Genomic DNA, 23,116 nt, shown 5'->3' on the forward strand with positions numbered 1-23,116 from the left:
CTTTGTAAACTATAAAAATTAACTATTATTAAAAATTTTATATTAATTTTGTTTAGTTTTTCCTATAAAAATATATTTTACCTAATAAATTTGCTAGGATAATATTAGTAATTGATATATAAATATGATTTTTTAGCTAGAGACCTGAGAAAATTAAACATGGTAAAAAAATTATATTTTAGTAAACCTTAACAATCATAGGTTATACAATAGTATTTATTTATAAAATTTGTCTTCTATAAAAAAAATATACTATGTAAGTTAGAGTCATTAGAATTAGAATTATATTAATTAATAATAACAGTATCAAGCAATAGAGCTAATCATCATCTTTACCAAATAAGATTGTAAAGTTTTTAGTATAATTACTATTATTAACTTTCTAAATGAGATCATCAAAAACGGAAGAAGTAATTTGAAGTTGAAAGTATTAAAATTATTTAATAAGTATTAGCATAATGCTAACTCCAAAACTTCTATTAAACTACCTAAATAGGGGTATACTGTTTTTTATCAATAATTGTTCTAAAACATTACTTTTCAATTTTAGTTTATGTATATTTTGATTTTTCCTCATTTTATTTGAAGAATGTTAAAATGTAAAATAAAATTTTTATTAAATTATTTACCTACAATAAATAACTTTATAGTTTGTAAAAAGAATAAAGAAATGAGAAATGCTCCTTAATGAAAAATAGAAATAGATATAAAAGTGATTGTTTTTTTTTTGTATTAGTTTAATGTAATTAATTTTGATTAATGATTTAAATCAGGTTAATTCTTATTTTAGTTTTTAGATTTTTGATAAGTTTTATTAATCTTTTTTAATTTAAATTGATCATCAAAAATACAATTTAAAAATGATAATATTTATTGTATACCACAAGATACAACTAATCAATAAAATTTTATAAGTAAATGGTTTAATTTTCACATATAAAATTATTAAATCTGAAAGGTAATTTAAAAATAACGAAGTGGAAATGGTCATAATTTATTATGTGGTTTACTTACAAACAATTATATAAATAAATAAAGTATAATTATTAATTTATTTCATTTTTAAATTTTTAAATATGTTAATATGTATTAATTTTCTTCAATAATTTAAATATCTATTAGGTTAAGCAATAGCTTAGTAAGTTTAATTTTATCAATTAAAGATCCAAAAAACTTAAAAAAAGATATGTACATTGATAATATGAATGTACTTATAGCTAAAAATAAGTAAATATAATTGATTTTAATCATATTGTCATAGTGATTATATGTTATTTCTGTCATTTTCTACACCAAACTTTCAACTACATATTAAAAATAGATTCTTGTATAGAAATTTTGAGCATTATTAAACTCTTTTTCTTAAGTTATAATTTCCTAAACAAATTTAGTTAAATCACTTTCAACAAAAGCCGAAACTCTTTATGAATAAATATTTATTAAAAATTATGCAACTTAAATAAACCCTTTGTTAAAAATACCATTTGCTATTGATTTGCACTCTTCTATTTAAAATAGATTATCACTTATAAGATTTTAGTTTTCACTAACTGCCTAGCAAGCATTTTATTAGAAAACTTGAATAGAATATTCTTTAAAATCAGATTATATATCCTAATCATATAATTAGTTAACCAAGTCATTCAAAATTGTAAGGTATTTTTGCTTTTAATATGCATTATTTAAGAATAGATTGTAATAATCTTTAGATATAGCATTCTATAATTTTAATATGATAAATGGAGACCTTAAAATCTGTAAATTTATTACATAATCACTAACTATCAGTAAATCATCTAAGTAAGTTATAAAAAATATTAATTATGATTTGAATAATAACTAAAAAAATAATACCTATAAATTTTCTATTGGCTTTCTCCTATTATATAAAATTATTTAGTAAAAAATAATTTGTCACGCTGGCAACTTAAGCCAATAAGAAAAAAGATAGAGATAAGATAGCAACTTTAATTTTAAACTGATGGATACTATTTGTAGCGCTTATATTTTTCTTTTTTTAAATTTAATCTTCAATTTATTTTTAAATATTTTATTGGCTTGATATTTTATTTTTTGTTTGTATAAATTTATCATCTTAATTTACTGAATTTGATTCTATTAGATGTAAGCAATTTGTAATTTCTTTAATCATAAAAATTAAGTTTTTTGGTGTAAGAGTAGCAAATAATTTTAATATAATCTAGATCTTTTGCAGGAAGTAATAGTTTATAATAGGAAAAGTGAGGGCGAATATAAAAGTAGTTATTGCAATTGCTATTAAAAATGTAAGAACTATTTCTTCGTTTTAATCAAAAGTTTAGTCTACTTTATTAGAAACTTCTTGAGTGATGTTAGACAATAAGTTATTATTAGAAATGTAATTTAAAGTAATTTGGTTTTGGTTTAATCTTTGAGGATCTTAATTATAGCTCACAAAGAACAAATGAGCTAAATTTATTAACAAAGAGTAACCAAAATTTAGAAGTTTCTTAGAATAAGAAGTTGAATTTGAATTGAAAAATCCATAATTAAACTAATTATCAAGTACGAAGTTATAAAGATCTGTTTTGCTTTTATCAGATTAAATATATCTGATCATTAAGTTTTTAATAGTGTTATAGTTTTTTATTTATTATTGTTAAATTCTTTTAAATAATTAAATTTGTTCTTATCCAGAAAAATTAAATGGAGGATTCTAGATAAGAAGTGCAAATAGCTTATCTGAAAGTACTTCTCCCATTGGGCTTCTTATTTAAGAACCCCAACTAACATTTTGATAATCGTTTTTTTAGTTTTACAATTATAAATTTAAGCTATAAAAAAGTACAGAGCTCACAATTAAAAAGCTTAATAATCCTATGACTCCAAATAGTCTGACCATGAATATACCATTGAATTTTTCATTTTAATTCATTTTCTTGATAATATGTTTCCTATTTGTTTGTATTGAATTTTTTAATGCTTCAATTAACTCTTAAAAAATGCTTAATTTACCTTAAAACTGAGCTTTATTTAGAAGAATGCATACTTGTTTCTAATTTTAATTCTAATTATTATTCATTAGATGAAAATAATTAGCTTTCTTTAATGTCACTACTGAATTATTTTTAGCAATTCTACTAATTGTTTGCTTTTACTTATTAATTATCAATAAAATAATTCAATCCACTCTATTTATTTCTAAGAGTATCTAAAGTGTTGTATTCAGATTGAAATCCTGCTCTATATGTTGTAAAAAATCTTAATTCACTATTTTTTATTTAATATAATTCATTATTTCTTATAGAATATGTTTCTTAATTGTTCATGTAGAATTATAAATCTTTTTCTCCAGTATTTAAAGGATTGAGTTAAATATTATTTTAAGTTATGCTAACATTTTTATGTGCATTAGAATTAGCCTATAGCAATCTTGTATTTTCTTACAAATATTACTCATTAAATATTCTTTCTTCACTTAAAAAAATCTTTTATCTTAATTAAGGAGATAGAAGAACTCCGGTTTCAAAAGAGTTTTAGAATTCAATCTTTTTAAGATTCACTGTTTCTTTCACTCCTTCTTAAGAAATTTGACTGCATTCAACAAAACCCTAATTATTATAATTTTCAGAGGGCTAATTAAATAACTCATTCGCCATTTAATTAAAAGAATGTGGAGTTGATTCTGCTTTATGTTTGTTTAATTCCATCCAATTTTATAGTTAATTCAATTGTTCAATTTTTAAATTATCATCAAATATCTAAACTACTTCATTTATTTTAATTTAAACTATTTCAATATGTTCATTCTAGATATGATAAATATCTCCTTTAACCCCAAATATTTAATAATCTAACAATTAATTAGATTTTTTATAATCAAAAACCAGACTTTAAAGTTTAATTAATTATTCATAGCTGTTTGGTTTAAACAATATTGTTGTGAATTCTCTGTCAACTGATTTATCATCAGTTTATTTTTTAATATCTAAATGGTAAATAAAATAAATTTATTTATAAATCATTATATAAAAATAAATTTAATTTACTTTATTGGTATACATGAAATATAGCAGGGAAACAAGGAATGAGAGAACTGAGGCTTATCTAAGAAATATTTTATTTTGTTATTGATTCAGCTAAGATTTATGTATAAAATTGGTATGAAACAGTAGATATTTAAAAATTTTATTTCTTATCAACTAAAATATACATTTTGTTATCATTTATCTAACTAATTTATCCACAAATACCAAAATTGTAGTTTTCTAATTAGCAAGGTTGAAGTTTTATATCATATGGTATAGCCCAGTAATCCTAATCGATTCCGATAGCAGGATAAAGATGGGCAGTTTTGTTGATTTTATTTCTTTTATTTAGAAAACTTTACAAAATTTAATCATGACATTTGGCTATTACACTGGGTTAGAGAAAATTAATATTTTTACCAATGGCTTGTTTATTATTACATATTTTTACTATTTATTCAAAGTTGTTAGAAACTTTAACAATTTGGCCAATATTCTCAGAAAGACTCATAAAAACGAACCCTTTTGTTTCATCTACTGCATAAATTTATTTCATTTAATTATGCATCTATATATTACTTTATTTAACTCTTTTGTATTACTTGCTTAAATCATTGCCTATTAACAAATAATTTTCATAAATCTCTATTAAAAATTCTAATTACTGGCTATAAATTTTTTTTTAAATCAAGTGATTAATATTTTTATAAATATCTTTTCTTTGTTTATAAATCTTTAAGAGGTTTTTATTCATAGCCTTGATATCAATAAAGTCATTGCTTATAGAAAGCAAAGTTTATTTTTTTTGTTGCAAAAAACATTTAATCTGGTTAAAACATTAATTGATTATTTCATCAAATTCTATCATTTCTATAAACTCTAGTTACTATTCTTCTGTATTTCTAGAATTAAATAAAACACTTTTTTGAATATCTTTAGCCTTTTATATCAGCATTTTTATTTGTTTCATATATAATATTTAGCTATCGCAAGTATTTAAAATTTAATTTGCCTTAACAAAAAATTTGTTGAAATTACCCTAAACATCTAATAAAAATGATAAATAAGATGAATGAAGGAAACTCATCTTTTTGCATTTAGAAAGCTCAAATTCAAAGTATCTTTCCATATAGTCATAAAGGATGTTACTTCTCAAGGTTTTATCTTTTTCATCTACTTACTAAAATTAATAGTACAATATGTTTTTAAATTAACAACATTAAAATATGATAAAATTTTAAAGAAAAAAGTTTACATTTTAACAAAAGCAAGACAGTTGCTGTAAGCAATTTTGAATATGATCTAAATAAATTTTTTCTAGAAAAATAGATGTTTAAGAAGAAAGATATTTATCAAAATCTATCTAAATACCATAATAAAGAGTTCTTAAATAGAAATCAATTGCATAATGCTTGTATCTTTTCTATTAATTATTTATAGAGAAATTAAACTCTTTTTGATATTATATTTCATTAATATTTTCACTAAAAAGTTTTTTGATAATTTATTCTTCTCTAAAATTATAAATTTAATATGCTATTCTAATTGCTATTGGGATAGAAATAAGTAAAAATATATTAAACTAGTTCCAGTTATCTATATAAGCTGCCAGAAGCAAATTGAAACTTAGTAATAAATTAAAAGTGATTAAGCATTAATGTTTTAATTAGACAGTAAGATTGATATAAGGAGTGTAAACGATTTATATGAAAAATAGTGATAAAAAGAGTAAAAAGCTAACTATAGACTATCTTCTATCTACAAGAATAGCCTACAAGATTACCGCAACTGTTTCTAAAACAATTTTTAATTAGCTGATCAAAATAGATCTTTCTGAAGCAAAATCAGACATTTTGAACCTTAAATTAGAGTTCTGTAAACTATAAAAATAAGCTTTATTAAATAATTTTGATTAATTTTCTTTAATTTTTCTAAAAAAAAAAATATTACCTAAAAAATTAGTAAGAAATAAATTCATTACGGAAATAGCTATATTATTTTTTAACTAAAGACCTGAGAAGATAATAGATGGTATAAAGAATATGTACGAGTAAACCTTGGTAATTATAGATAGTGCGATATTTGTTTTAAAAAGTTGTCTTTTGAGTAAAAATATTACAACATAAGCTACAACTATTAAAATGAGTAGAATATTAAAAGATAATGAAATTATCAAATAAAAGAGTTAAGTATCATCTTTTCCAAATAAGATCATAAAATTCTTAGCATATTAGCAATTATTATCTTTCATACTGAGAATGTTAAACATCTACGAAGTGATTTAAAGTTGAATATATTAAAAGTTCTTAATAAATATAAGCAAGATACTAAATGCCAAATTCCTATCAAAAGACCTGAATAGAGGTGTACTATTTTTGATAAAGAATTATTCTACAAAATTACTCTTCAATTTTTGCTTCTAACTATTTAAGATATTATTCATTTAAAAATTTTAAGAATGTTTTTGATAGTAAATAATTATTTTTATTGTTAGTTTGTCTTGCAATAAATTAGTATCAATAAAATAGATTGAGAAATAGAATATAATTTGAGAATTAAAAATAAGTAACTAAAAGAAAATTAATTATTAAATTTTATGGAAATTAGAGTATAAATAAAAAGACAGCTATCGTTTTATTTTTTGAATTTTCTTAAACAACCTTCCTTTTTAAATAATAGAATTTACATTTGAAAAATTACGAGATCTAGGTTTTATTCTGATTGAATGTGTAATTATTTTTTCTTCATTTTAATATACGGGTTAATTCTGATTTTATTGAGTATTTTTACAAATATTTTTTTTTCTTTATTTAAAAATTGATGAAATTAAAAATTACAGGATTTATATAAATATTTTTTTAATTTGAAATATAGGCAATCCATGCATTAATACTAATACTTAAATTCCTCTTGGTAAACAAAATTTAATTCTAAAATAATGTTAACTTGTAAAATAATGATATAAATTTAATTAATTAATATTAATTTGGTTGCAAATGATGAATGTTACGCAGTAAAAATTCATCTAATGTTATTCGGCGATATTTAAATTTGACATAATATTTGTATTGATATTAATACTTAGATTATATGTTTACAAAAATTTATTTAGTTTTACGTAATAGTATCAATACTTATAAGTTTAAGTAAAAAGTGTATTTTTAATTTATGAAATGTAAATAATAACAACAGTTATTAGATATTTAAATGGATTTATTTTTTTTTTCATTTAAAAATGTTTTAAATAACTTTTTTATACTTTAATGAAGTGGCTAAGAGAAAGAAAATCCAATTATAAATCATTTAACAAAATTTGCATGACTCTTGTGAGCTAGATATAAATTCCTTTTACTTTGTTTGTTTACATAAAAATAAATGAATTAATGCCAATAAACTTGTATTTCAAATCAAATGTTTAACTTTGATAAGTAAAGATTTTTTTTAAAAAAATCTACTTTCGTTTAAATAGAGCAATATTGATTATCCCATCAATCAATTATAAATTATATTTGTTTTTGGGAATTTATATTTTATATTACTCAGCTATCTAATCAATCATTCAAATTGTAAAGAAATTTTAAAGGATATTTTATTTTGAAATATAAATAATACCAGCAGAAAAGTTATTTTTGATTAAATAACTAAATTCAAAAATACCTCATATCTGCAATTTAGCGATGATTAAATTAGTTTGATACTAAAGAAAAAATTCATCTTTCCTTTGCTTTGATTTCTCAAAAATGTTCTTAAGAATATATTTTTGTAAATTAAAATTACAATCGTTATTAAAAAAATATGTTACATTTATCCAATTCTCATACAAATTCAGCAAATCAAATAGATATATAAATTCTTCAAAAAATAAAATGGTTTTTATTTTTACTTTAAACAAAATAAAAGTTGTTACTTTAATAAATTTAATAAACTGATTCATCTTTGAATTTATAAGTAAGTTAAAATATATTAATTATCTTCTATAGCCTTAATATCTAGTAAATTTAGTAGAAGCTTTGACTATCTGATCTAACCAATTGAATATTCGAAAAACTTGAAAAAGGAAATGTATATTAAAAATAGAAATGCTACTACTGGTACAGCGAATATTATCTAGTTCATTTTAATCATATATTCATAATGGTCGTATGTAATTTGAGCAATTTTTGATTCAATAAATTCAATAACATATTCAAGGTATATTCTTAAATAAAAATGGTCAGTTTCACTCAAATCCTATTCTTGTCGTATTATCATTTCAAAAAAGTTTTACATGTCAGATTTTAAAATTTCAGGAGATCGTTATGAGTACAAGTCTGTATGTAATTTTACTACTTAAATAAATCCTTATTAAAAAACTCCATTTGCAATTGAATTGCATAATTCCAACGAAAATTATGGATTATCCAAAAAATTTAGATTTTATTAAATTACTAAACAAGAATCGTCTTGTAAGGCCTACATCACAAAATTTTTAAAAGATTATTATTCATATCTTTTATCGTTATATACTTTATTTACTAAATTATATATTGTTTTTAAGATTCCGTCTGCCATTTATAGTTTCTAATTAATCAGATCTATATAGGTTTAGGATAAATTGTCTTGTAACTTATAAATAATCAAAGGAATTCTTAATGTACTAGTAGTGATGCAGAACTCATAAATATTCATTAAATCACCTATTAAATATGAAAAAAATTTTCAAATTAAATTATTTTACCTTGTATTTATTTTTCTTAAATTTTAAAAAATTTAAAAAATAATAAAAAATAGATAATTAATTATTCCCAAAAATTCTATTCGGGAATAAAAATGATTGAAATAAATATCAGATTTTTAAAAATACAACTAAATTCATTGGTGACTACAGATAGAAGTTCAAGTAAAATTAAATATTTTTTTATCTCTAAAAAATATATCTGAAAATAAATTTAAATATTATTAATATAGTTCTTCAACCTTCTTTATCAATCATTCATTTCTTAGTTTTTAAATTAAAATTTTTTTTCTTTTAATTAAATTATAAAATTATTAAATCTGAAAGGTAATTTAAAAATAACGAAGTGGAAATGGTCATAATTTATTTTCTGGTTTACTTACAAACAATTATATAAATAAATAAAGTATAATTATTAATTTATTTCATTTTTAAATTTTTAAATATGTCAATATGTATTAATTTTCTTCAATAATTTAAATATCTATTAGGTTAAGCAATAGCTTAGTAAGTTTAATTTTATCAATTAAAGATCCAAAAAACTTAAAAAAAGATATGTAAATTGATAATATGAATGTACTTATAGCTAAAAATAAGTAAATATAATTCATTTTAATCATATTATCATAGTGATTATATGTTATTTCTGTCATTTTCTACACCAAACTTTCAACTACATATTAAAAATAGATTCTTGTATAGAAATTTTGAGCATTATTAAACTCTTTTTCTTAAGTTATAATTTCCTAAACAAATTTAGTTAAATCAGTTTCAACAAAAGCCGAAATTCTTTATGAATAAATATTTATTAAAAATTATGCTACTTAAATAAACCCTTTGTTAAAAATACCATTTGCTATTGATTTGCACTCTTCTATTTAAAATAGATTATCACTTATAAGATTTTAGTTTTCACTAACTGCCTAGCAAGCATTTTATTAGAAAACTTGAATTGAATATTCTTTAAAATCAGATTATATATCCTAATCATATAATTAGTTAACCAAGTCATTCAAAATTGTAAGGTATTTTTGGTTTTAATATGCATTATTTAAGAGTAGATTGGTATAATCTTAAGTTGTAGATCGCTATAATTTTAATAAGATAAATGGAGACCTTAAAATCTGTAAATTTATTACATAATCACTAACTATCATTAAATCATCTAAGTAAGTTATAAAAAATATTAATTATGCTTTGAATAATAACTAAAAAAATAATACCTATAAATTTTCTATTGACTTTCTCCTATTATATAAAATTATTTAGTAAAAAATAATTTGTCACGCTGGCAACTTAAGCCAATAAGAAAAAAGATAGAGATAAGATAGCAACTTTAATTTTAAACTCATGGATACTATTTGTAGCACTTATATTTTTCTTTTTTTAAATTTACTCTTCAATTTATTTTTAAAGATTTTATTAGCTTGACATTTTATTTTTTGCTTGTGTAAATTTATCATCTTAATTTACTGAATTTGATTCTATTAGATGTAAGCAATTTGTAATTTCTTTAATCATAAAAATTAAGTTTTTTGGTGTAAGAGTAGCAAATAATTTTAATATAATCTAGATCTTTTGCAGGAAGTAATAGTTTATAATAGGAAAAGTGAGGGCGAATATAAAAGTAGTTACTGCAATTGCTATTAAAAATGTAAGAACTGTTTCTTCGTTTTAATCAAAAGTTTAGTTTACTTTATTAGAAACTTCTTTAGTGATGTTAGACAATAAGTTATAATTAGAAATGTAATTTAAAGTAATTTGGTTTTGGTTTAATGTTTGAGGATCTTAATTATAGCTCACAAAGAACAATTGAACAAAATTTATTAACAAAGAGTAACCAAAATTTAGAATTGTCTTTGAAGTAGTTGCACTTGAACTGACAAATACATAATTAAACTAATTATCAAGTACGAAGTTATAAAGATCTGTTTTGCTCTTATCAGATTAAATAAATCTGATCATTAAGTTTTTAATAGTGTTATAGTTTTTTATTTATTATTGTTAAATTCTTTTGAATAATTAAATTTGTTCTTATCCAGAAAAATTAAATGGAGGAGTCTAGATAAGAACTGCAAATAGCCTATCTGAAAGTACTTCTCCCATTGGGCTTTTTATTTAAGAACCCCAACTAACATTTTGATAATCGTTTTTTTAGTTTTACAATTATTTATTTAAGCTATAAAAAAGTACAGAGCTCACAATTAAAAAGCATAATAATCCTATGATTCCAAATAGTCTGACTATGAATATACCATTGAATTTTTCATTTTAATTCATTTTTTTGATAATATGTTTCCTATTTGTTTGTATTGAATTTTTTAATGCTTCAATTAACTCTTAAAAAATGTTTAATTTACCTTAAAACTGAGCTTTATTTAGAAGAATGCATACTTGTTTCTAATTTTAATTCTAATTATTATTCATTAGATGAAAATAATTAGCTTTCTTTAATGTCACTACTGAATAATTTTTAGCAATTCTACTAATTGTTTGCTTTTACTTATTAATTATCAATAAAATAATTCAATCCACCCTATTTATTTCTAAGAGTATCTAAAATGTTGTATTCAGATTGAAATGCTGCTCTTTATGCTGTAGAAAATCTTAATTCACTATTTTTTATTTAATAAAATTCATTATTTCTTATAGAATATATTTCTTAATTGTTCAGGTAGAATTAGAAATCTTTTTCTCCAGTATTTAAAGGATTGAGTTAAATATTATTTTAAGTTATGCTAACATTTTTATGTGCATTAGAATTAGCCTATAGCAATCTTGTATTTTCTTACAAATATTACTCATTAAATATTCTTTCTTCACTTAAAGAAATCTTTTATCTTAATTAAGGAGATAGAAGAACTCCGGTTTCAAAAGAGTTTTAGAATTCAATCTTTTTAAGATTCACTGTTTCTTTCACCCCTTCTTAAGAAATTTGACTGCATTCTACAAAGCCCTAATTATTATAATTTTCAGAAAGCTAATTAAATAACTCATTTGCCATTTAATTAAAAGAATGTGGAGTTGATTCTACTTCAGGCTTGTTTAATTCCATCCAATTTTATAGTTAATTCAATTGTTCAATTTTTAAATTATCATCAAATATCTAAACTACTTCATTTATTTTAATTTAAACTATTTCAATATGCTCATTCTAGATATGATAAATATCTCCTTTAACCCCAAATATTTAATAATCTAACAATTAATAAGCTTTTTTATAATCAAAAACCAGACTTTAAAGTTTAATTAATTATTCATAGCTGTTTGGTTTAAACAATATTGTTGTGAATTCTCTGTCAACTGATTTATCATCAGTTTATTTTTTAATATCTAAATGGTAAATAAAATAAATTTATTTATAAATCATTATATAAAAATAAATTTAATTTACTTTATTGGTATACATGAAATATAGCAGTGAAACAAGGAATGAGAGAACTGAGGCTTATCTAAGAAATATTTTATTTTGATATTGATTCAGCTAAGATTTATTTATAAAATTAGTATGAAACAGTAGATATTTAAAAATTTTATTTCTTATCAACTAAAATGTACATTTTGTTATCATTTATCTAACTAATTTATGCGCAAATACCAAAATTGTAGTTTTCTAATTAGCAAGGTTGAAGTTTTATATCATATGGTATAGCCCAGTAATCCTTATCGATTCCGATAACAGGATAAAGATGGGCAGTTTTGTTGATTTTATTTCTTTTATTTAGAAAACTTTACAAAATTTAATCATGACATTTAGCTATTACACAAGGTTAGAGAAAATTAATATTTTTACCAATGGCTTGTTTATTATTACATATTTTTACTATTTATTCAAAGTTGTTAGAAACTTTAACAATTTGGCCAATATTCTCAGAAAGACTCATAAAAACGAACCCCTTTGTTTCATCTACTGCATAAGTTTATTTCATTTAATTATGCGTCTATATATTACTTTATTTAACTCTTTTGTATTACTTGCTTAAGTCATTGCCTATTAAAAAATAATTTTCATAAATCTCTATTAAAAATTCTAATTGCTGGCTATAAATTTTTTTTTTAATCATGTGATTAATATTTTAATAAATATCTTTTCTTTGTTTGTAAATCTTCAAGAGGTTTTTATTCATAGCCTTGATATCAATAAAGTCATTGCTTATAGAAAGCAAAGTTTATTTTTTTTTTTGCAAAAAACATTTAATCTGGTTAAAGCATTAATTGATTATTTCATCAAATTCTATCATTTCTATAAACTCTAGTTACTATTTTTCTGTATTTCTAGAATGAAATAAAACATTTTTTTGAATTTCCTTCGCCTTTTATATCATCATTTTTATTTGTTTCATATATAATATTTAGCTTTCACAAGTATTCAAAGTTTAATTTGCCTTAACAAAAAATTTGTTGAAATTACCCTAAACATCTAATAAAAATGATAAATAAGATGAATGAAGGAAACTCATCTTTTTGCATTTAGAAAGCTCAAATTCAAAGTATCTTTCCATATAGTCATAAAGGATGTTACTTCTCAAGGTTTTATCTTTTTCATCTACTTACTAAAATTAATAGAACAATAAGTTTTTAAATTAAATTATCAACATTAAAAAATGATAAAATTTTAAAGAAAAAAGTTTACATTTTAACAAAAGCAAGATAGTGGCTGTAAGCAATTTTGAATATGATCTAAATAAATTTTTTCTAGCAAAATAGATGTTTAAGAAGAAAGATATTTATCAAAATCTATCTAAATACCATAGTAAAGAGTTCTTAAATAGAAATCAATTGCATAATGCTTGTATCTTTTCTATTAATCATTTATAGAGAAATTAAACTCTTTTTGCTATTAATTTTCATTTATATTTTCACTAAAAAGTTTTTTGATTATTTATTCTTCTCTAAAATTATAAATTTAATATGCTATTCTAATTGCTATTGGGATAGAAATAAGTAAAAATATATTAAACTAGTCCCAGTTATCTATATAAGCTGCCAGAAACAAATTGAAACTTAGTAATAAATTAAAAGTGATTAAGTATTAATGTTTTAATTAGACAGTAAGATTGATATAAGGAGTGTAAACGATTTATATGAAAAATAGTGATAAAAAGAGTAAAAAGCTAACTATAGACTATCTTCTATCTTCAAGAATAGCCTACAAGATTACCGCAACTGTTTCTAAAACATTTTTTAATTAGCTGATCAAAATAGATCTTTCTGAAGCAAAATCAGACATTTTGAACCTTAAATTAGAGTTCTGTAAACAATAAAAATAAGCTTTATTAAATAATTTTGAATTAATTTTCTTTAATTTTTCTAGAAAAATAATATTACCTAAAAAATTAGTAAGTAATAAATTAATTATGGAAATAGCTATGTGATTTTTTAACTAAAGACCTGAGAAGATAATAGATGGTATAAAAAATATGTATGAGTAAACCTTGGTAATTATAGATAGCGCCATATTTGTTTTAAAAAGCTGTCTTTTAAGCAAAAATATTACGACATAAGCTACAACTATTAAAATGAGTAGAATATTAAAAGATAATGAAATTATCAAATAAAAGAGTTAAGTATCATCTTTTCCAAATAAGACCATAAAATTCTTAGCATATTAGCAATTATTATCTTTCATACTGAGAATGTTAAACATCTACGAAGTGATTTAAAGTTGAATATATTAAAAGTTCTTAATAAATATAAGCAAGATACTAAATGCCAAATTCCTATCAAAAGACTTGAATAGAGGTGTACTATTTTTGATAAAGAATTATTCTAAAAAATGGCTCTTCAATTTTCGCTTCTAACTATTTAAGGTATTATTCATTTTAAAATTTTAAGAATGTTTTTGATAGTAAATAATTATTCTTATTGTTAGTTTGTCTTGCAATAAATTAGTAGCAATAAAATAGATTGAGGAATAGAATAAATTTGAGAATTAAAAACAAGTAACTAAAAGAAAATTAATTATTAAATTTTATGTAAATTAGAGTGTAAATAAAAAGACAGCTAGCGTTATTTTTTGAATTTTCTTAAACAATCTTCCTTTTTAAATAATTGAATTTACATTTGAAAAATTACGATTTAGATTTTATTCTGATTGAATGTGTAATTATTTTTTCTTCATTTTAATATAAGGGTTAATTCTGATTTTATTGAGTATTTTTACAAATATTTTTTTTTTCTTTATTTAAAAATTGATGAAATTAAAAATTACATGATTTATATAAATACTTTTTTTATTTGAAATAGGCAATCCATGCATTAGCACTGATACTTCAATTCCTCTTAGTTAACTAAATTTAATTCTAAGATAATGTTAACTTGTAAAATAATGATATAAATTTAATTAATTAATATTAATTTGGTTGCTAATAATGAATGTTACGCAGTAAAAATTCATCTAATTTTATTTGGTGATATTTAAATTTGACATAATATTTGTATTAATATTAATACTTACATTATATGTTACAAAAGTTTATTTAGTTTTACTTAATATTATCAATACTTATAAGTTTAAGTAAAAAGTGTATTTTTAATTTATGAAATGTAAATTAACAACAGTTATTAGATATTTAAATGGAATTTATTTTTTTTTTTTTTCATTTAAAAATGTTTTAAATAACTTTTTTATACTTTAATGAAGTGGCTAAGAGAAAGAAAAATCCAATTATAAAGCATTTAACAAAATCTGCATGACACTTGTGAGCTAGATATAAATTCCTTTTACTTTGTTTGTTTACATAAAAATAAATGAATTAATGCCAATAAACTTGTGTTTCAAATCAAATGTTTAACTTTGATAAGTAAACAGTTTTTTTAAAAAAATTTGCTTTCATTTAAATAGAGCAATATTGATTATCCCATCAATCAATTATAAATTATATTTGTTTTTGGGAATTTATATTTTATATTACTCAACTATCTTTTCAATCATTCAAATTGTAAAGAAATTTTAAAGGATATTTTATTTTGAAATATAAATAATACCAGCAGAAAAGTTATTTTTGATTAAATAACTAAATTCAAAAATACCTCTTATCTGCAATTTAGAGATGATTAAATTAGTTTGATACTAAAGAAAAAATTCATCTTTCCTTTGCTTTGATTTCTCAAAAATGTTCTTAAGAATATATTGTTTGTAAATTAAAATTACAATCGTTATTAAAAAAATATGTTAAATTTATCCAATTCTCATACAAATTTAGCAAATCAAATAGATATATAAATTCTTCAAAAAATAAAAATGGTTTTTATTTTTACTTTAAACAATATAAAAGCTATCAGTAAAATTAATAAACTGATTCATCTTTGAATTTATAAGTAAGTTAAAATATATTAATTATCTTCTATAGCCTTAATATCTAGTAAATTTAGTAAAAGCTTTGACTATCTGATCTAACCAATTGAATATTCGAAAAACTTGAAAAAGGAAATGTATATTAAAAATAGAAATGCTACTACTGATACAGCGAATATTATCTAGTTCATTTTAATCATATAATCATAATGGTCGTATGTAATTTGAGCAATTTTTGATTCAATACATTCAATAACATATTCAAGGTATATTCTTAAATAAAAATGGTCAGTTTCACTCAAATCCTATTCTTGTCGTATTATCATTTCAAAAAAGTTTTACATGTCAGATTTTAAAATTTCAGGAGATCGTTATGAGTACAAGTCTGTATGTAATTTTACCACTTAAATAAGTCCTTATTAAAAAACTCCATTAGCAATTGAATTGCATAATTCCAACGAAAATTATGGATTATCCAAAAGATTTAGATTTTATTAAATTACTAAACAAGAATCGTCTTGTAAGGCTTACATCACAAAATTTTTAAAAGATTATTATTCATATCTTTTATCGTTATATACTTTATTTACTAAATTATATATTGTTTTTAAGATTCCGTCTGCCATTTATAGTTTCTAATTAATCAGATCTATATAGGTTTAGGATAAATGGTCTTGCAACTTATAAATAATCAAAGGAATTCTTAATGCACTAGTAGTGATGCAGAACTCATAAACATTCATTAAATCACCTATTAAATATGAATAAAATTTTTAAATTAAATTTATTTACCTTGTATTTATTTTTTCAAATTTTAAATCACATTTATCATTAAAAAATATGTCAAAAATAAATTTCAGTATTAATATAGTTCTTCAACCTCCTTTATCAATCATTGATTTCTTAGTTTTGAATTAAAAATTTTTTTCTTTAAATTAAATTATAAAATTATGAAATCTGATAAGTAATTTAAAAAACGAAGTGGTAATAATTTATTATGTGGTTTACTTACAAACAATAATATAAATAAATAAAGTATAATTATTAATTTATTTCATTTTTAAATTTTTAAATATGTCAATATGTATTAATTTTCTTCAATAATTTAAATATCTATTAGGTTAAGTAATAGCTTAGTATGTTTAATTTTATCAATTAAAGATCCAAAAAACTTAAAAAAAGATATGTATATTGATAATATGAATGTACTTATAGCTAAAAATAAGTAAATATAATTCATTTTAATCATATTATCGTAGTGATTATATGTTATTTCTGTCATTTTCTACACCAAACTTTCAACTACATATTAAAAATAGATTCTTGCATATAAATTTTGAGCATTATTAAACTCTTATTCTTAATTTATAATTAACTATACAAATTTAGTTAAATCATTTTCAACAAAAGCCGAAATTCTTTAAGAATAAATATTTATTAAAAATTATGCTACTTAAATAAACCCTTTGTTAAAAATACCATTTGCTATTGATTTGCATTCTTCTATTTAAAATAGATTATCACTTATAAGATTTTAGTTTTCACTAACTGCCTAGCAAGCATTTTATTAGAAAACTTGAATAGAATATTCTTTAAAATCAGATTATATATCCTAATCATATAATTAGTTAACCAAGTCATTCAAAATTGTAAGGTATTTTTGGTTTTAATATGCATCATTTAAGGCTAGATCGATATATTCTTGAGTTGCAGTTTGCTATAATTTTAATAAGATAATTGGAGACCTTAAAATTTGTAAATTTATTACATAATCACTAACCATCATTAAATCATCTAAGTAAGTTATAAAAAATATTAATTATGTTTTGAATAATAACTAAATAAATAATACCTATAAATTTTCTATTGACTTTCTCCTATTATATAAAATTATTTAGTAAAAAATAATTTGTCACGCTGGCAACCTAAGCCAATAAGAAAAAAGATAGAGATAAGATAGCAACTTTAATTTTAAACTCATGGATACTATTTGTAGCACTTATATTTTTCTTTTTTTAAATTTGATCTTCAATATGTTTTTAAAGATTTTATTAGCTTGACATTTTATTTTTTGTTTGTGTAAATTTATCATCTTAATTAAGAGAATTTGATTCTATTAAATGTAAGCAATTTGTAATTTCTTTAATCATAAAAATTAAGTTTTTTGGTGTAAGAGTAGCAAATAATTTTAATATAATCTAGATCTTTTGCAGGAAGTAATAGTTTATAATAGGAAAAGTGAGGGCGAATATAAAAGTAGTTACTGCAATTGCTATTAAAAATGCAAGAACAATTTCTTCGTTTTAATCAAAAGTTTAGTTTACTTTATTAGAAACTTCTTTAGTGATGTTAGTCAATAAGTTATAATTAGAAATATAATTTTAAGAAATTTAGTTTTGGTTTAATGATTGAGGATCTTAATTATTGCTCACAAAGAACAATTGAGCAAAATTTATTAACAAAGAGTAACCAAAATTTAGATTTGTCTATGATAAAGTTGTATTTGAACTGACAAATACATAATTAAACTAATTATTAAGTACGAAATTATAAAGGTCTGTTTTGCTCTTATCGGATTATATAAATCTGATCATTAAGTTTTTAATAGTGTTATAATTTTTTATTTATTATTGTTAAATTCTTTTGAATAATTAAATTTGTTCTTATCCAGAAAAATTAAATGGAGGAGTCTAGATAAGAAGTGCAAATAGCCTATCTGAAAGTACTTCTCCCATAGGGCTTTTTATTTAAGAACCCCAACTAACATTTTGATAATCGTTTTTTTAGTTTTACAATTATTCATTTAAGCTATAAAAAAGTACAGAGCTCACAATTAAAAAGCATAATAATCCTATGACTCCAAATAGTCTGACCATGAATATACCAGTGAACTTTTCATTTTAATTCATTTTTTTGATAATATGTTTCCTATTTGTTTGTATTAAATTTTTTAATGCTTCAATTAACTCTTAAAAAATGTTTAATTTACCTTAAAACTGAGCTTTATTTAGAAGAATGCATACTTGTTTCTAATTTTAATTCTAATTATTATTCATTAGACGAAAATAATTAGCTTTCTTTAATGTCACTACTGAATTATTTTTAGCAATTCTACTAATTTTTTGCTTTTACTTATTAATTATCAATAAAATAATTCAATCCACTCTATTTATTTCTAAGAGTATCTAAAGTGTTGTATTCAGATAGAAATGCTGCTCTTTATGCTGTAGAAAATCTTAATTCACTATTTTTTATTTAATAAAATTCATTATTTCTTATAGAATATATCTCTTAATTGCTCAGGTAGGATTAGAAATCTTTTTCACCAGTATTTAAAGGATTAAGTTAAATATTATTTTAAGTTATGCTAACATTTTTATGTGCATTAGAATTAGCCTATAGCAATCTTGTATTTTCTTACAAATATTACTCATTAAATATTCTTTCTTCACTTAAAGAAATCTTTTGCCTAAATTAAGGAGATAGAAGAGCTCCTGTTTCAAACGAGTTTTAGAATTCAATTTTTCTAAGATTCACTATTTCTTTTACCCCCTCTTGAGAAATCTGGCTGCATTCAACAAAGCCCTAATTATTATAATTTTCAGAAAGCTAATTAAATAACTCATTTGCCATTTAATTAAAAGAATGTGGAGTTGATTCTGCTTCAGGTTTGTTTAATTCCATCCAATTTTATAGTTAATTCAATTGTTCAATTTTTAAATTATCATCAAATATCTAAACTACTTCATTTATTTTAATTTAAATTATTTCAATATGCTCATTCTAGATATGATAAATATCTCCTTTAACCCCAAATATTTAATAATCTAACAATTAATAAGCTTTTTTATAATCAAAAACCAGACTTTAAAGTTTAATCAATTATTCATAGCTGTTTGGTTTAAACAATATTGTTGTGAATTCTCTGTCAACTGATTTATCATCAATTTATTTTTTAATATCTAAATGGTAAATAAAATAAATTTATTTATAAATCATTATATAAAAATAAATTTAATTTACTTTATTGGTATACATGAAATATAGCAGGGAAGCAAGGAATAAGAGAACTAAGGCTTATCTAAGAAATATTTTATTTTGGTATTGATTCAGATAAGATTTATGAATAAAATTGGCATGAAATGGTAGATATTTAAAAATTTTATTTCTTATCAACTAAAATGTACATTTTATTGTCATTTATCTAACTAATTTATGCACAAATACCAAAATTATAGTTTTCTAATTAGCATGGTTGAAGTTTTATATCATATGGTATAGCCCAGTAATCTTTATCAATTCCGATAACAGGATAAAGATGGGCAGTTTTGTTGATTTTATTTCTTTTATTTAGAAAACTTTACAAAATTTAATCATGACATTTAGATATTACACTAGGTTAGAGAAAGTTAATATTTTTACCAATGGCTTGCTTATTATTTAATATTTTTACTATTTTTTCAAAGTTATTGGAAACTTTAACAATTTGGCCAATATTCTCAGAAAGACTCATAAAAACGAACCCCTTTGTTTCATCTACTGCATAAGTTTATTTCATTTAATTATGCGTCTATATATTACTTTATTTAACTCTTTTGTATTACTTGCTTAAGTCATTACCTATTAACAAATAATTTTCATAAATCTCAATTAAAAATTCTAATTGCTGACTATAAATTTTTTTTTAAATCATGTGAATAATATTTTAACAAATATCTTTTCTTTGTTTGTAAATCTTTAAGAGGTTTTTATTCATAGCTTTGATATCAATAAAGTCATTGCTTATAGAAAGCAAAGTTTATTTTTTTTGTTGCAAAAAACATTTAATCTGGTTAAAACATTAATTGATTATTTCATCAAATTCTATCATTTCTATAAACTCTAGTTACTATTCTTCTGTATTTCTAGAATTAAATAAAACACTTTTTTGAATATCTTTAGCCTTTTATATCAGCATTTTTATTTGTTTCATATATAATATTTAGCTATCACAAGTATTCAAAATTTAATTTGCCTTTACAAAAAATTTGTTGAAATTACCCTATACATCTAATAAAAATGATAAATAAGATGAATGAAGGAAACTCATCTTTTTGCATTTAGAAAGCTCAAATTCAAAGTATCTTTCCATATAGTCATAAAGGATGTTACTTCTCAAGGTTTTATCTTTTTCATCTACTTACTAAAATTAATAGAACAATAAATATTTAAATTAAATTATCAACATTAAAAAATGATAAAATTTTAAAGAAAAAAGTTTACATTTTAACAAAAGCAAGATAGTGGCTGTAAGCAATTTTGAATATGATCTAAATAAATTTTTTCTAGCAAAATAGATGTTTAAGAAGAAAGATATTTATCAAAATCTATCTAGATACCATAATAAAGAGTTCTTAAATAGAAATCAATTGCATAATGCTAGTATCTTTTCTATTAATCATTTATAGAGAAATTAAACTCTTATAGCTATTATATTTCATTTATATTTTCACTAAAAAGTTTTTTGATAATTTATTCTTCTCTAAAATTATAAATTTAATATGCTATTCTAATTGCTATTGGGATAGAAATAAGCAAAAATATATTAAACTAGTCCCAGTTATCTATATAAGCTACTAGAAGCAAGTTGAAACTTAGTAAAAAATTAAAAGTGATTAAGCATTAATTTTTTAATTAGACAGTAAGATTGATATAAGGAGCGTAAACAATTTATATGAAAAATAGAGATAAAAAGAGTAAAAAGCTAACTATAGACTATCTCCTATCTTCGAGAATAGCCTAGAAGATTACCGCAACTGTTTCTAAAACATTTTTTAATTAGCTGATCAAAATAGATCTTTCTGAAGCAAAATCAGACATTTTGAACCTTAAATTAGAATTCTGTAAACAATAAAAATAAGCTTTATTAAATAATTTTGAATTAATTTTCTTTAATTTTTCTAGAAAAAAATGTTACCTAAAAAATTAGTAAGAAATAAATTAATTATGGAAATAGCTATATGATTTTTTAACTAAAGACCTGAGAAGATAATAGATGGTATAAAAAATATGTATGAGTAAACCTTGGTAATTATAGATAGCGCCATATTTGTTTTAAAAAGTTGTCTTTTGAGCAAAAATATTACAACATAAGCTACAACTATTAAAATGAGTAAAATATTAAAAGATAATGAAATTATCAAATAAAAGAGTTAAGTATCATCTTTTCCAAATAAGATCATAAAATTCTTAGCATATTAGCAATTATTATCTTTCTTACTGAGAATGTTAAACATCTACGAAGTGATTTAAAGTTGAATATATTAAAAGTTCTTGATAAATATAAGCAAGATACTAAATGCTAAATTCCTATCAAAAGACCTGAATAGAGGTGTACTATTTTTGATAAAGAATTATTCTAAAAAATGGCTCTTCAATTTTCGCTTCTAACTATTTAAGGTATTATTCATTTTAAAATTTTAAGAATGTTTTTGATAGTAAATAATTATTCTTATTGTTAGTTTGTCTTGCAATAAATTAGTAGCAATAAAATAGATTGAGGAATAGAATAAAATTTGAGAATTAAAAATAAGTAACTAAAAGAAAATTAATTATTAAATTTTAAGTAAATTAGAATGTAGATAAAAAGACAGCTAGCGTTATTTTTTGAATTTTCTTAAACATCCTTCCTTATTAAAATAATTGAATTTACATTTGAAAAATCACGAAATTTAGGTTTTCTTCTGATTAAATGTGTAATTATTTTTTCTTCATTTTAATATACTGGTTAATTCTGATTTTATTGAGTATTTTTACAAATATTTTTTTTTCTTTATTTAAAAATTGATGAAATAAAAAATTACAGGATTTATATAAATATTTTTTTAATTTGAAATATAGGTAATCCATGCATTAACACTGATACTTCAATTCCTCTTAGTAAACTAAATTTAATTCTAAGAAAATGTTACCTTGTAAAATAATGATATAAATTTAATTAATTAATATTAATTTGGTTGCTAATAATGAATGTTACGCAGTAAAAAATTCATCTAATTTTATTTGGTGATAATTAAATTTGACATAATATTTGTATTAATATTAATACTTACATTATAT

The 23,116-nt window shown here is 21.2% G+C and overlaps 4 protein-coding genes across 4 annotated transcripts; 1 reads left to right on the plus strand and 3 right to left on the minus strand. All coding sequences in view use genetic code 6, as the record gives it.

Annotated features, from left to right (window-relative positions):
- Positions 1 to 1,099: 1,099 nt before the first annotated feature.
- TTHERM_000062686 (transmembrane protein, putative) lies at positions 1,100 to 4,575 on the minus strand (the record flags this gene model as incomplete). Its single annotated transcript, XM_012795535.1, has 6 exons — positions 1,100 to 1,134; positions 1,212 to 1,719; positions 1,771 to 1,796; positions 1,855 to 2,813; positions 2,995 to 3,967; positions 4,029 to 4,575. The coding sequence occupies 6 exons, from the start codon at positions 4,573 to 4,575 to the stop codon at positions 1,100 to 1,102; spliced, it is 3,048 nt and encodes a 1,015-aa protein (XP_012650989.1).
- A 1,138-nt stretch (positions 4,576 to 5,713) lies between these two features.
- On the plus strand, positions 5,714 to 6,298 carry TTHERM_000062687 (hypothetical protein; the record flags this gene model as incomplete). The annotated part of the gene is made up of 2 exons (XM_012795536.1): positions 5,714 to 5,882; positions 5,970 to 6,298. The coding sequence occupies 2 exons, from the start codon at positions 5,714 to 5,716 to the stop codon at positions 6,296 to 6,298; spliced, it is 498 nt and encodes a 165-aa protein (XP_012650990.1).
- Positions 6,299 to 7,937: 1,639 nt separating this feature from the next.
- TTHERM_000062688 (transmembrane protein, putative) lies at positions 7,938 to 12,650 on the minus strand (the record flags this gene model as incomplete). The annotated part of the gene is made up of 6 exons (XM_012795537.1): positions 7,938 to 8,683; positions 9,572 to 9,886; positions 9,945 to 9,969; positions 10,195 to 11,020; positions 11,082 to 12,054; positions 12,116 to 12,650. 6 exons carry the CDS (start codon positions 12,648 to 12,650, stop codon positions 7,938 to 7,940), a joined length of 3,420 nt encoding a protein of 1,139 aa, XP_012650991.1.
- Positions 12,651 to 16,023: 3,373 nt separating this feature from the next.
- On the minus strand, positions 16,024 to 20,576 carry TTHERM_000062689 (transmembrane protein, putative; the record flags this gene model as incomplete). The annotated part of the gene is made up of 7 exons (XM_012795538.1): positions 16,024 to 16,769; positions 17,228 to 17,377; positions 17,543 to 17,735; positions 17,787 to 17,812; positions 17,871 to 18,826; positions 19,008 to 19,980; positions 20,042 to 20,576. 7 exons carry the CDS (start codon positions 20,574 to 20,576, stop codon positions 16,024 to 16,026), a joined length of 3,579 nt encoding a protein of 1,192 aa, XP_012650992.1.
- Positions 20,577 to 23,116: the final 2,540 nt, after the last annotated feature.

This window comes from Tetrahymena thermophila (genome assembly GCF_000189635.1).
Source record: "Tetrahymena thermophila SB210 genomic scaffold scf_8254811, whole genome shotgun sequence".
In the NCBI taxonomy this organism is placed as follows: Eukaryota; Ciliophora; class Oligohymenophorea; order Hymenostomatida; family Tetrahymenidae; genus Tetrahymena; species Tetrahymena thermophila.